At 37.0% G+C, this 15,367-nt stretch overlaps 1 protein-coding gene across 1 annotated transcript in view; it reads right to left on the bottom strand.

Moving 5' to 3' along the window:
• DCC (DCC netrin 1 receptor) overlaps positions 1 to 15,367 on the bottom strand; it is a gene marked incomplete at both ends in the record, with an annotated part of 1,188,726 nt that overhangs the window by 114,477 nt on the left and 1,058,882 nt on the right. Inside the window, 2 exons of the mRNA XM_079717018.1 lie at positions 2,593 to 2,625; positions 5,897 to 6,091. Coding sequence (XP_079573144.1) covers positions 2,593 to 2,625; positions 5,897 to 6,091 — 228 coding nt within the window. The remainder of the gene's footprint in view (positions 1 to 2,592; positions 2,626 to 5,896; positions 6,092 to 15,367) is intronic.

The following is a 15,367-nucleotide window of genomic DNA, read 5'->3' as shown; positions in this document are numbered from 1 at the left end:
ATTTTCCCCAAATCACACATGATTCAAATATAATTGACTTTTTGTTTTCACATTTATGTTCTTCAGGGCAGATATTAGATTCCAACGAAAAGTAATTGTGACAAGAGACCACAGAGATACTTTTTAAAAACAATCAAAAGTTTTCTCACTTCTTCTCATATAAGTTAAACTCAATCTCCTGCTTTTCTATTTAGGATTCATCTTTGCAAGGTTAACTCTGACCCAGCGTGCTCAATTTTCTCTCTGAGCAAATTTTCTCTCAACAGAAATTCAGTGCTTGCCATAAATGTAACAGTGGGACCATTCTGCGTGGGAAGGGGGTAAATTGGTCTAACAGAGAGCACAGTAATGCATATTCCACTGATTTGCTATGTGCTGAGAGCGGGAACATTCAGAGCAGCTTTTTCCTATTATTTTCACCATTCTTAGAGAGATCTTTAAACTGGGTTATTTTTTGTGCACTTGGTCATCAACTCAGATGACTGCTTTTGTTTACAAAGAGTTTTGAACTGCCAACAAATTTTATATGCTTTCTTGTAAAAATGTAAAGATTTTACCTGTAATCACTAAATTACATGTTGTCACTCCCTCTTAATTTTACAAGTAATTTGAGTTTGATGTAAAATGTAGAACCTATCAATTTGACCAACTCTATACCAGCGGTGATTGAATATGGGACCGAGTAGTATAATATGTGACAGAATCTTTTTAAGTAAAGTTAGATGAAGGAAAAGAACAATTTCCCAAATATATTAACATACTCAGGCACTGGCAATAATTCTTGGGAATTCCTTTTGTTCCCAGTAATTGATCTGATTTCACTGTCAACATGAAAATCTGAGTAAAATCCATGGAGAGTGTGTGACTGGAGAGACTGTACAAAATATATTTCTTGGTAGCTGAAAATATTATTAAGCAAAACAGTTAACTTAAAAAGTAATAGCAAAAAACAGTTAAAAGGAATCCAGAAACAACTGGAAACCCACTTATTGAGAAGCTTGGGCATGTTGTCACCCAAACGTCTAATAATGTAACTTTTTATCTGGTTCAGTTACTTAAAAAAAATGTTTGTGTGTTTCCTTTCTCTCTATGCATATTTTTTCTAAATATAATTTCAAAAATTGGGAGTTATCTGCCTGTGGAATTTCCAAATTCACTTCAGTTAAGGCAACTATGTGATGTTGTTTTAATTATTTTTGAACTGAAATAATACATTCTGCTAATTACCTATTCCAGCTTGAATTTGTCTAGCACTAATATTTAATTTACCTAAGTGAATACACACTAACTGCCAATTATTTATCATTAGTAGTTTTACAAATATTACTGTTCAGTAGATGTTGGCCTTATGAAAATATTTTAAGTATAAGCAAGCAGGAACAGCTAGGTGACTAACGGAAACATGAACCCTGTGTGGACATTTATTTCTGTGTATTGCATCATTTCTATTACTCCCTGTGTGAAGCTCTAGCCATGTTCTCTTAAGCGGAGGGATGGTATATGGACCCAGAAATAAACTTGAACACAGGATCATTAAAGATAATACTACTCATGTAGACAACCTGCTACTGGTAGTGAAACTTAACATTCAGATGCTTAGTATTTGTCAATAGCTGGAAAGTATTCTTGTTGAAAAGCATGTTTTCCTGAAATCTACAACAGGAGGCCTTATGAGACATGATGCTGACCAGGAGTTTCTATTGACAGGTGCCCAAAGCAGGCGACGATACAAGCTGTGGACTCTGAACCAATACTCATGACACTGACTATAACCAGCATTTCCAAACACTCCCTTCTTTGAAGAATATAACATCCTGAAAAAATAAAACTCATAAACTATTCTTTTTCTCCTTTAGCATTCTACTAATTAACCTTAGTGGTAAAAGAATGGAATCCTAATAGATCAGTCTACAAATCATGGTACTAAATTCCTATCTACCTGAGAGTTGATAGATAACTCTGATTTACCTCCATTTTCCTTTGTGTAAAACCATCCCTGTTTCTGTACACAAATCGGCTTTTAGCAAATGAATGGAAGGAGGATAAAATACTGCAAGTCAAACTGGCACCTGATTCATGAAATGAAAGCTTTCTGGCTTCAAAATGAACAAAAGTAATGCCCTAAAATAAAGTTGACCTAACTTTGTTTTTATGTACTAAAAGAAGCTCATTGTAGAGGAAAAGCACACAATTTATGAGTTTTCTCTGTCGAGCTATAGAACTTTAATCCAGAGTTCATGAAAGGGTGCGAGAGCAGCTTGAAAATTATGCTGAGCTTAATTATACTTAATGTGAATTATTCAGCAGTGCAGACAGAGACTAAAAATTTATTTCATACAAAGAAGCTTGACATTTTAATTGGTCCTTCAGAATGGAGACAAAACAATTTCCTCTCAAGAAAATTTACATCCTCCCTATCAGAGCCGAAACCTCAGCCAAGCAGAACTTCATTAATAAGATTAATTATCACACTGGTGTCTGCTTCATCAGGTGTATGGCCCAGGTGAAAAGAGGAATAGAAAATAATGACTGACATTTCTAACAGATAAGATTGATTCAGGGAGGGAAAAATGACAGATTAAACCACCATACCTTGGTCATTAGCCATTTTGTCAGGGTGTTCCACTGTGGGGAAAGAGAAATATTATTAGATTTTGGTAGTTTCCATCAAGAAAGCTGACATTTCAAATCAACAGTTTTGTTAGCGAGTTCTCATATCAAGGCCAATGCCCTATTGAAAAAAAATTGATAAGGAATTCGGTTAATGTGATTATTTTGATTAAATTAGTCATAGAAAGAAATGGAAAATAATTGTTTTGCTGTATAAATGTGTTCTAAAAGTGTTATTTGTAACATTCCTCTAAACATAAACTCAAAATGATCATCATGCAAGTTTAATTAATGATACAATTTAGAGCAAAAAAAGTGCATGTCATTACCAAGTAATTATCACCCATATATTTTAAACAAGTTAAGGAAGCTATTTTCTTGAATTCATTTTAAATTTTTCAACAAGAAAACTTTACCAATTCTCACATGAACAGGGTAAAATAATAAAATATTGTAAAGTTTAATCTAAATTCTTTGATTTTAAACCTTGTGAAGAAAAGTCTTGAATTGTTCACAACTTATCTATAGATAAAGATGAAGCATTTGTGAAACATTACCTATTTACATTTCATGCTCTCACAAAACGAATAACCAGTTTCCTTTCAATTGCTCATTTGGAGTGAAATCTGATTTAGACATGAAGTCCTAAAAACCTGGATAGATGAAGATTGGCTCACTTTTCTCCTGCCTCCCCCACCCCACCCCACCCGCTTCTACTCTGTCATTAAGGGATGTCATGCAGGTTGAGGCTGAATGCTTTCTTTGTGTATGCATTCTTGGCAAACTTTCGGATTAGCTGTTACCAAATCTAGCTTTCGAATAGCTCAGTCAACAGGATTCTAAAGTCTACTATTGGGGCTTCTCTGGTGGTGCAGTGGTTGAGAGCCTGCCTGCCGATGCAGGGGACACGAGTGCCCCGGTCCGGGAAGATTCCACATGCCGCGGAGCGGCTAGGCCCGGCTAGGCCCGTGAACCATGGCCGCTGAGCCTGCGCGTCCGGAGCCTGTGCTCCACAACGGGAGAGGCCACACAGTGAGAGGTCCGCAAAAAAAAAAAAAAAAAAAAGTCTACTATTTATTAGCATACTTTTCCTAGGAGAATTGAGAAATAGACTATCTAGTTATTCTAAGCCTCTTCTTTAGTATGTCCAAGCAAATGCGTAAAAATGTCAATCAGATACCTGTTTCTAATTTTTCGGCTGCTTGCCATCATGTTTTATTAAGTTTTTGGCCAGATATATGGGCATAATGTGGTAACATGTTTAAGAGCCAAGTATCCTTTAAAATAACACCCATCAGGTGTTAAATATACATCTTTAAATATCAGCTATAGAACATCTGAATTATTTTCAATGGCTAAATAATAGAGGCTCTTGAAATCATTCATCCTCCAGAAAAATAATACTGTGCTGTAAAATGGAAAGGACTTATATGCAGATCATCATGAGGTAGTTACATTCTTGGGTCTTAGTATTTTTCTGTATAAACATATAATTGTCCTTAAATTGAGCAGTAATTTTTACACTTGCAAGCATGTAAAGTTTTTCTAGTAATCATACCACAAGATATTTTTTTCATGTTGCTACCCTGTCTCCTTAAAAAAAAAAAATTAATTTTGTTTGAGATTTTCTTTCTTGCCATATCAAAATTTCTTTTAATATATAAGGACAATAGTTCCTGAAAGGAAATATTTAAAGTTGGCAATAGTATGCCATCCACATAATACAATGCTTTTTAATTTTTATTCCCTTACATAAAAAGGCTAAAGTGTTTCCTTATATTTTGAATAGAGCCCATATACATGAAATCAGTACAAAATTCCAAAAGGGTCGTAAATGAAAAAAAGTCAAGTTAAAAATGTCCGCTTTGAGCTGATGGCAGAAAATGTAATAATGTATCTTTCTTTGACATGCTGGCTTTCAGCATAAAAAGATAACTTTTAATTAGTTAATTAATTTTATCTTTTTTTCATTTCCAATTTTTTTCCAATTATTTAAGAAATAATTGACATACATCACTGTACAAGTTTAAGATACACAGCATGATGATTTGATTTACATATATTGGGAAATGATGACCACAACAGTTTTAGTTAACATCTGTCATCTCATATAGGTACAGTAAAAAGAAAGGAAAAAATTTTCTTCATAACTCTTGGGATCTACTCTCTTAACAACTTTCCTGTATATCATTCAGCAGTGTTAACTACAGTTATCATGTGTTTATTACATCCCTAGTACTTATTTATCTTATAATTGAACGTTTGTACCTTTTGATTACCTTCCTCGAATTCTTCCTCTCATCACCTCCTACCTTTGGTAACCATAAATCTGATCTTTTTCTATGAGTTTGGTGTTCGTTTGTTTGTTTAGGTCCCATATATAAGTGAGATCATATAGTATTTGTCTTTCTCTCTCTGACTTATTTCACTTAGCATAACACCTTCAAGGTCCATCCATATTGTCACAAACGGTAGGATTTCCCTGTTTTTTGTTTGTTTGTTTTTTGCGGTACACGGGCCTCTCACTGTTCTGGCCTCTCCTGTTGCGGAGCACAGGCTCCGGACGTGCAGGCTCAGTGGCCATGGCTCATGGGCCCAGCCGCTCCGTGGCATGGGGGATCTTCCCAGACCGGGGCATGAACCTGTGTCCCCTGCATCGGCAGGCGGACTCCCAACCACTGTGCCACCAGGGAAGCCCAGGATTTCCCTGTTTTTTTATGGCTGAATAATATTCCATTATGTACGTATAATTATGTATAACTTTATTATATATATAATGGAATAGATATACATATATCACAACTTCTTTATCCATCTGTGGACATTTACACTCTTTCCATGTCTTGGCTGTTGCATATAATACTGCTCTGAACATTGGGATGCAGATATCTTATAGGGTTAGTGTTTTTGTTTCCTTTGGATATATTCCCAGAAGTGGAATTGCTAGATAATATGATATTTCTATTTTTAATTTTTTGAGGAACCTCTATACTGTTTTCCATAGTGGCTGCACCAACTTACATTCCCCAAACAGTGCACGAGGGTTCCCTTTTCTCCACAGCCACGCCAACATTTGTTGTCTCTTGTCTTTTGGATGATGTCCATTCTAACAGGCTTGAGGTGATATCTCATTCTGGTTTTAATTTGCATTTTAATTTCTTTTGAATGACCACTGTAGTCACGTGCCAACAGAGATGGTTTAAGGCAATTCCTAACACAGACTCCAAAACTATTTTATAACAACTCCATAGGAAAAAACCCCGAAATGACAGGAAATGATTCAAACCTTTCAGAGTCCTGAAAAGGATGGGATCAGAGAGGGGCCCCACTCCTTTCACATTCCGTGCTTGAATTCGAAAGTAATACATAGTGTCAAGGTTGAGATCCATGATTTGATGTGTAAGCCGATCACCACTGATTGTTTCCATAACCCAGTCATCAATTGGAATGTTCTTGTCCAAGGTATAAAACAAGATGTAAGCTGCATGAATAAATGAACACAACTTTGATTACTGTACTGACTACATGCTATACTTCTGCTTCCAAACATCCGTGTGTCCCAAGTACAATTTTCAAGGATTATCATATATCCACAATCTATAAAGCGCAGTATTCAGTTTGGCAAGTAATTATTTTTTTTGTATTGCAAAGCTTAGAAAAAGAATCGCTTCAATGCACAAAATCTAAAAGTGGAGTAAGCCATTAGAAATAAAAATATCTGCCATATTTAAAAAATGCGAGGTTTCTGCTGCCTATAAATCCTGATTATTGGTTTGCGCTAATACATAAGCATGATGAAAAACATAAAAGACAGATAACAAGTCTGTACCATTTTCACTGTATCCAATAATGAAGATAAGTAATGTTTATTTTGCCTAGTGTTTAAATAATAAAAATACATTGAAAAGTATAAAATGCCCTATATTTTTAAAGTGTTATAAAAATAAATGATCTTATTTGATTACTGTAATAACTCTGTGACGTTGGCAGGGGTACTGTTGCTGTCTTTTCATAGATGATGAAGCTGAGCATGACCCAAGCTAAGTGATAAAAGGGCTAGGATAACATCTCTGCTACCATACCAAACATCCAACACTATTTCCCCCCACCCATCCCACCTAGGCAAAAATAAACAAAAAAAGAAAGAAAAAGTATTTCTGGATAACTGTACGTTATCTAGTTAGTATCTCAAATATTAAAAAATCCATCATTTGATAGTATCATTCATCCTCTGTGTTAGGGGATGAGTAATTGTAGTGTATTCAGTGGTGATAGTCTAATATGCACCCAAACAGATCCAGGTATCCCTGTAAAATATTCATATTCTAACATTATATTTAGCTAATATTTAAGCTAGCTTTTACTTAAAAGCATTAATTCATCACTTTATATTACACTGCATATTATATCAGATGATAGTGTAATATAAACTGTAAAATAACTCATTGCAGGTGTCTTCGCTACTTGAATGTGGTGTCAGCCTCTATTTCTATCAAATTTCTGCAATGGTATCCGCATCAGATAGGCCGCAAATGTCCCTACGTCTATTCTTACGCATTGAATACATTCTTTGTAAATAATACTTTTAAAAAAGAATTGTCTTCCTCTGATTCCCCTAGTCCTTCCTTCTGAGTCCCGCTTGTCCCATCCAGACTGGGGACCTTCACGCATAGATATTTCAGTGGTCATGTCACAGGTTCTTTGACTCAGATTCAGTTGCCTTCCAAAATAACCATGCTTATTACCTACATCTCAGCACAACTCATACTCCACGAGGACTGATTTCCATACTATCCTTATTCCTACTTCCCTCTTAACTCCTCACACCTCTCCACCTCTCCTTACTTTCTCCATCCAACTCCTACCTGGCCATCCAGGTCTAGTTTAAGCTACATCTAACATATGAAACATTCCTCTATAATGAGCTCTCCTTTCTGTACACTGTAACCCACTTCAATAAAGTATAAGAGTACTTATATGATTTTGTATCATTTTCACTTAATCCCATAGTGATTTACAGAATTATGCCTGGGTTTGGAAGATGCATTATAGACAGTGAACTGGATATTTTTTCCTTGTGATTCTGTAGGATTAAGCAATGCCACAAACTCCAACACCCAGAAGTCCATTTGTCTTAAATTCAGATCAATGCTGAAAACTTGTATCTATTTTGCTTTGGCTTTCATCTTTTCCCAACTTCATTGTTTCTCAAATCTGCCTAATTATAAGAATTACCTGGGGACTAGGTATAAGTTACAAAACACAGAGCCCAAGAAAGGGTATTTTGATTCAATAGGCATGGCGGACAAGTCTTGGATAGCCCCCCAATTATCCCTGCCTCCTGGCAGTTACAGCTTTGTGTAGTCTTTTCTCTCTGAGTGTACACGGGACCTAAGTCTTGCTTTTAACCAACAGAATACGGCAAATGTGATGGACTGTCACCTCCATGGATTATGTTACATAAGTTATAACTTCTGTCTTACTAGCAGACTCTACAGACTCTTTCCTTTGTTGGCTTTGATGAAATAAGTTGCCAGATGGAGAAGACCATGTGGCAAGGAACTAAGGCTGGGCTCTGATCAACAGCCAGTAAGGAACTGAGTCCTGCCAACAACTACATAAACTTAGAAGCAAATATTTTCCCAGGTAAGCCTCAAATGAGATATCAGCTGAAGCTAACACCTTGATTGCCAGCTTATAAGAGACCCTAAAGCAGATTACCCAGCTAAGTTGTGCTTGGATTCCTGACTGACAGAAACAGTGAGATAGCAAATGTGTGTTATTTTAAGCTGCTAAATTTGTGGTGATATTGTTACACAGCAGTAGCTAATAGGTTAATGGCAACCCCAGTAAACTGCACACCAGTTGATTTCTGTGTTCAAGTAAAGTCAGGAAGCACTGCTTTAGCTGATGATGTGAATTCTGCAGATTTTGTGGTATATTTGTTGAGATGTTGATGCCGCAAATATGAATAGGTAAGATGTGGAGAGCTCAGGGGAAGATAAAAGACTAATCAAGATAAAGAAGTCTACAAAATTTATAAAGGTTATATGGCTCCTCCCTCTGGCTGATATTAAAACTGGAAGACTATAATTCAAAAGGGATTATAAAATATCATTGGATAAAGGAGTTGTTTCTTACTCATAGATGTCCATTCTTTGATAACTCAGCCCCTGAGATCAACATCAGTACAACCTCCTAATATTCTCTGAGCCAGAAAAGTCTCCATTCTTGTACCCAAAGAACCATATCTACTGAAAAGAAGACCCTGGCACTAGTAATATTGTTCTAGCTTTTATTATGTGCATGTCTTATCTCTTCAAAAGAATAAAAATATTCCTTTAGTTCAGGAGCTATATCTTATATTACTTCTTATTCTTCAAAGAAAACTAATAAAATAGTCTTCACACAATAGGTATTGAAACTCACTTATTGAGTAAAATCCCCTAGCCTATAAGTATATAAGTTTTAAATTCATGACATTTAATGAAATTGTTGAAGTTTTCATGGGCTGTTGTAAGTACATGATGAACTTGAAAGTTTGCATAATTGTGTTCCCATCTCAAGTCAGCTACACTTATTCCTGATTTTCTCCATTTACCAAATGAGAATATAGTATTTGCCTTCATGTAATTTTTTTCTATGTGAAGAGTATTCACTGAAACATTTAAAAGTGACAGTTCTGGCATCAGGTAAGTAAAGTTGAAAGTGCAGGTTCTGACTCCAAATTGTATTTGAGCAATTTCCTGAAATGTATTTTAAAAAGCCTGTCATTGGCTGTAAATTTGAAAACTGAGTTGGAGAATAGAAACAAGAGTACATCACTCAAAACTCTAAAATCTAGCCTTAGAAAAACCATACAACTTCATTTGGATATGTGAGTTTGGCATGTTTTGAGGCTACTAAATCCACTGTTGAGGTCTCACCTTATAGATTTCTATTTAACCACATAGATTGGGACACATTTACAGGTTTCTCACTATCGTTCTGTATCTATATGTTCATTCCTCTGTGCCCAATTCCCTGTCATTCTCCATCCTTTCATCTTACATTTTTTCCACTTTATTTTGATCTCTTACCCACCACCTTGGCCAAATAATAAAGTATCAGTATTATATTCTGTCACAGGTTGTAAGACCTTTTGGGATTATTAATTTACCTGGGCATTCCTACATTGAAATACCATTTGTGTAAATACTTATAAAATGTAGCATCATACATCTTTCATTTTGACGCTACTTATACAAATAGGTAGTTGTAGTTCCAGAAGCAAAGTGTCAGAAAGTAGTCACCTCCACCTCTCTTATCTCTTCTGTCCTTTTCCATACTTCCTCCCACTCATTGGTGATTCCCTTCCATGGATCAGGTAGGTGGATAAGTACTGGGAAGACCGAGATACATGATGTGGCCCCTCCCAGCAAGGAGCTCAGCCCAGTGAGGGCTTCTCATCTTTAAAGAACCGATTCTGATAATCGTATATATAGGTAGATATATAAAAAAGGAGGACCTGTTTTCTCCTTTTTTTTTTTTTTTTTTTGTGGTACGCGGCCTTCTCACTGCTGTGGCCTCTCCCATTGCGGAGCACAGGCTCCGGATGCGCAGGCTCAGCGGCCATGGCGCACGGATCCAGCCGCTCCGCGGCATGTGGGATCTTCCCAAACCGGGGCACGAACCTGTGTCCCCTGCATCGGCAGGCGGACTCTCAACCACTGCGCCACCAGGGAAGCCCTCCTTTTTTTTGTGGTCAAAAATTATAGGTTATGGATTCAGGGAGGCCTGACCTCAAATCATGGTGCTATCATTTACTAGCTTTGCAACCCTGAGCGACTTGAATAACCCAAGTATGTCTTACTTTTCTTATCTGAAAACAAGTTGCTGTGAGATAATGTATTTTAAAAACTTAATATATGAGTGTATTTCTATTACATTATCTTTTACGTACTAACTACCTAGTAAATGCTAAGGCTTTTATTTATTTATATTAATAAAGCTTAAGAAATATCTTGTTTAGAAGCTGTAACTATAGTTTCAAGTCAAACAATATATATTTAATATCAACTTAATGATTATTCTGCTCAACAAATGTTTATTATCTATTAAGTGTCAAAGATACTGTTACTGGGGAGAAAGCACTGAACAAAATCTGAACCCTGTTCTCCTGCTGCTTTCAGCCTTGTACTATAAGCATTTAGATTTTCTCATGATAATATGGAAAGGGGATGGACAGGAAGAAGTCAAGATGACTAAGTTTCCAACTTTTGCTGCTGGGTGAACTGTGGAGGCTTCTAAAAAGATGAGAGTAAGAATGTTTAGACACATGACTCCAGTGTGGGTGCCCAGCTGGGTTCACAATCCCAATGGGCTAACAACCTATTCCAGAATATAATAGTGCATTGTTTGGCCATTTGTGGTGGGTGATAGAGCAAAAAATGGAAGAATGGGAGAGAGGGGGATTGGGGAATAGAACAAGGTGACACTAAGACAGACAAGTGGAAATGTACAATATGAGGTAGGATGTGTGTATTTAGAATTCCTTGGAGGGAGACATAGATTCCAGAGACATAAGATCATGTTCACTGAAGTCCTGGCTATAGTGCAGATACTTTTTCAGAGAAAGTAATGAAGGGAATGAAAAGATCTGCATTCTGGGAAGTAACACTTATGGAACAGGTGGAAGAAAAGTATGCTTAGGAGACTGAGAAGTTATAGCCTGGAAGTGGGAAGAAAAGTGGTTAGGTGATTTTACAAAAGTCAAGAGAGAGGAGAATTTCAAGGAAGAGGAATTGGACTAGAGTATCGAATGACACGGAAAAAGAGTGTAAAACCTTAGTCATTATATGGTATTGATAAGGAAACAATCTGTGAGGCTCTAACTCTTTTATCTGCACAAGTCCCTGATCTCAAATAATGTTAGATGTTGCATTTATTTAGATCAGTGTTTCACAAATCTAATTGTACATTAAAATCACTTGGGGAGCTTTTACAAAGTACCACTCTTAATCCCTCCTCAGATAAATTAAATCATAAATCAATTGAGCATCATTGATTTGGACCAGTAGAATACTGATAAGAAGAGAAAAACGCAGTGTAGTAGTTAAGACTAGGAACCTGAGCTTTCCATCCCAGTTCTGCTACTTCTTTGTTATTTGACTTCGGGAAAGTTATTTACACTGGAAGGCCCCCAACTCTTTATTTCAAAATGAAATAATAGGAATATATGATCGCTTATAAGACAAAAGTGCTTAGCAGAATGCCAAGCATGTAGTAAATGCTTAATTCATTTTGAACCATTTTCTTCTGAAAATGTCAGTCTAAATTCCTAACATGCCAGTATATAATCAAGGAATTTAGGCACTGGAATTACCTGGATCTCCTCTTTCATCCTGTTTTTTGTTTAATCTTTTTGAAATATATATATATATATATATATATATACACACACACACACATATATATATACATTTATAAATATATATATTTATAAATTGATGATCTGGTTCTGTTCAGAGTACAATAGTGAACCCTTCTCCTAGAATGAATTTCAACTGGGAATAATAATCACTAAATTATTTCAGTGCTCACGGGGTATCAGGGACTTTTCTCAGTCCTTTATTGTAACAATTCTACAAAATAAGTTCTAAAGTAAGACACAGGGAGGTTAAATAACTTGCTCAGGTATCTCCGTCAGAAGCTTGGGTTCATAACCACCCTGTTCTCCTGCGGTGCACATACAGGGATTTAGGGAAACAAAGAAATACAAAAGTAAGATGGGAGTACATCCCTCCACATAGGCACACGTGTGCTCTGACACACTGGAAAACAACTCACATATTCCGTTGTCCTTTCACAAGAAACTGAGTGTGGAAAATCTGGGCTCTCAACCTAATGGTCTGATATTTTGAATATTTTATCATCCTACTTTTTGAAGTGATTTGAATGAAAGAATCAAAATATGTATAGAACAGAAGTTGTTTTAAGTGTTGTTTAAAGTTGTTTCAAGGGTTTTTAGTGTTTGCTCCCTATTGAATTGAGTCAAAATATCTCAACTTGATAATCACAACTTGGTTTTAATAAATGAAGCAGTATTTAAAGGTGAAAAGTATTTCATCCCATACTTTTACTACGCCATTGTACAATAATGGATTTTTAGTATTGAGAACTATGGAACGTACACCTCTAAATAAAATATGTGGACACAATTTCTTATACATGCACTGTGACATTGGCAGACAGAATTTTATTGCTCAGATTAATTGGCATTTCCTAATATGGGACAGACTTCCACTTTTTCCAATTGAAAAGCAAAATTAAGCTTGTTTTTCAGAGTTGAAAACACATTCTGGGGCCCTGAACCAAGATGGTGGAGTAGAAGAACGTGCTTTCACTCCCTCTTGTGAGAACACCAGAATCACAACTAGCTCCTGGACAATCATCGACAGGAAGACACTTGAACTCACAAAAAAGATACCCCACATCCAAAGACAAAGGAGAAGCCACAATGAGATGGTAGGAGGGGCGCAATCACAGTAAAATCAAATCCCATAACTGCTGGGTGGGTGACTCACAGATTGGAGAACACTTATACTACAGAAGTCCACCCACTGGAGTGAAGGTTCTGAGCCCCACGTCAAGCTTCCCAACCTGGGGATCCGGCAACAGGAGGAGGAATTCCTAGAGAATCAGACTTTGAAGGCTAGTGGGATTCGACTGCAGGACTGGGGGAAACAGAGACTCCACTCTTGGAACACACAAAGTAGTGTGCACATCGGGACCCAGGGGAAGGAACAGTGACCCAAGGGGAGACTGAAGCAGACCTGGTTCAGGGTTGCAGGGTCTCCTGCAGAGCAGGGGGGTGGCTGTGGCTCACGGTGGGGACAAGGACACTGGCAACAGAAGTTCTGGGAAGTACACCTTGGTGTGAGCCCTCCCAGAGTCTGTCATTAGCCCCACCAAAGAGCCCAGGTAGGCTCCAGGGTTGGGTTGCCTCAGGACAAACAACCAACAGGGAGGGAACCCAGCCCCACCCATTAACAGTCAAGTGGATTAAAGTTTTACTGAGCTCTGCCCACCAGAGCAAAAGTCAGCTCTACCCACCACCAGTCCCTCCCATCAGGAAACTTGCACAAGCCTCTTAGATACTCTCATCCAACAGAGGGCAGACAGCAGAAGCAAGAAGAACTACAATCCTGCAGCCTGTGGAACAAAAACCACATTCACTGAAAGATAGACAGGATGAAAAGGCAGAGGGCTATGTACCAGATGAAAGAACAAGATAAAACCCCAGAAAAACAACTAAATGAAGTGGAGATAGGCAACCTTCCAGAAAAAGAATTCAGAATAATGATAGTGAAGATGATCCAGGACCTCGGAAAAAGAATGCAGGCAAAGATCGAGAAGATGCAAGAAATGTTTAACAAAGACCTAGAAGAATTAAAGAACAAACAAACAGAGATGAACAATACAATAACTGAAATGAAAACTATACTAGAAGGAATCAATACCAGAATAACTGAGGCAGAAGAACAGATAAGTGACCTGGAAGACAGAATGGTGGAATTCCTGCTGCGGAACAGAATAAAGAAAAAAGAATGAAAAGAAATGAAGACAGCCTAGGAGACCTCTGGGACAACATTAAACGCAACAACATTCGTATTATAGGGGTCCCAGAAGGTGAAGAGAGAGAGAAAGGACCCAAGAAAATATTTGAAGAGATTATAGTCAAAAGCTTCCATAACATGGGAAAGGAAATAGCCACCCAAGTCCAGGAAGCACAGCGAGTCCCATACAGGACAAACCCAAGGAGAAACACGCCGAGACACATAGTAATCAAATTGGCAGAAATTAAAGACAAAGAAAAATTATCGAAAGCACCAAGGGAAAAATGGCAAATAATATACAAGGGAACTCCCATAAGGTTAACAGCTGATTTCTCAACAGAAGAGAGTGGCATGATATACTTAAAGTGATGAAAGGGAAGAACCTACAACCAAGGTTACTCTACCCGGCAAGGATCTCATTCAGATTCGATGGAGAAGTCAAAAGATTTACAGACAAGCAAAAGTTAAGAGAATTCAGCACCACCAAACCAGCTCTAAAACAAATGCTAAAGGAACTTCTCTAAGTGGAAAACACAAGAGAAGAAAAGGACCTACAAAAACAAACCCAAAACAATTAAGAAAATGGTCATAGGAACATACATATCAATAATTACCTTAAACGTGAATGGATTAAATACTCCAACCAGAAGACACAGGCTTGCTGAATGGATACAAAAACACAACCCATATATATGCTGTCTACAAGAGACCCACTTCAGACCTAGGGACACATAAAGACCGAAAGTGAGGGGATGGAAAAAGATATTCCATGCAAATGGAAATCAAAAGAAAGCTGGAGTAGCAATACTCATATCAGATAAAATAGACTTTTAAATAATGAATGTTACAAGAGACAAGGAAGGACACTACATGATGATCAAGGGATCAATCAAAGAAGAAGATATAACAATTATAAATATATATACACCCAACATAGAAGCCCCTCAATACATAAGGCAACTGCTAACAGCTATAAAAGATGAAATCGACAGTAACACAATAATAGTGGGGGATGTTAACACCTCACTTACACCAATGGAAAGATCATCCAAAATGAAAATAAATAAGGAAACAGAAATTTTAAATGACACAATAGACCAGATAGATTTAAATGATATTTATAGGACATTCCATCCAAAACCAGCAGATTACACTTTCTT

Source organism: Hyperoodon ampullatus (genome assembly GCF_949752795.1).
Source record: "Hyperoodon ampullatus genome assembly, chromosome: 13".
Classification (NCBI taxonomy): domain Eukaryota; kingdom Metazoa; phylum Chordata; class Mammalia; order Artiodactyla; family Ziphiidae; genus Hyperoodon; species Hyperoodon ampullatus.
The sequence above is the reverse complement of the archived record's forward strand: the minus strand, read 5'-3'. Positions and strand labels throughout refer to the sequence as shown.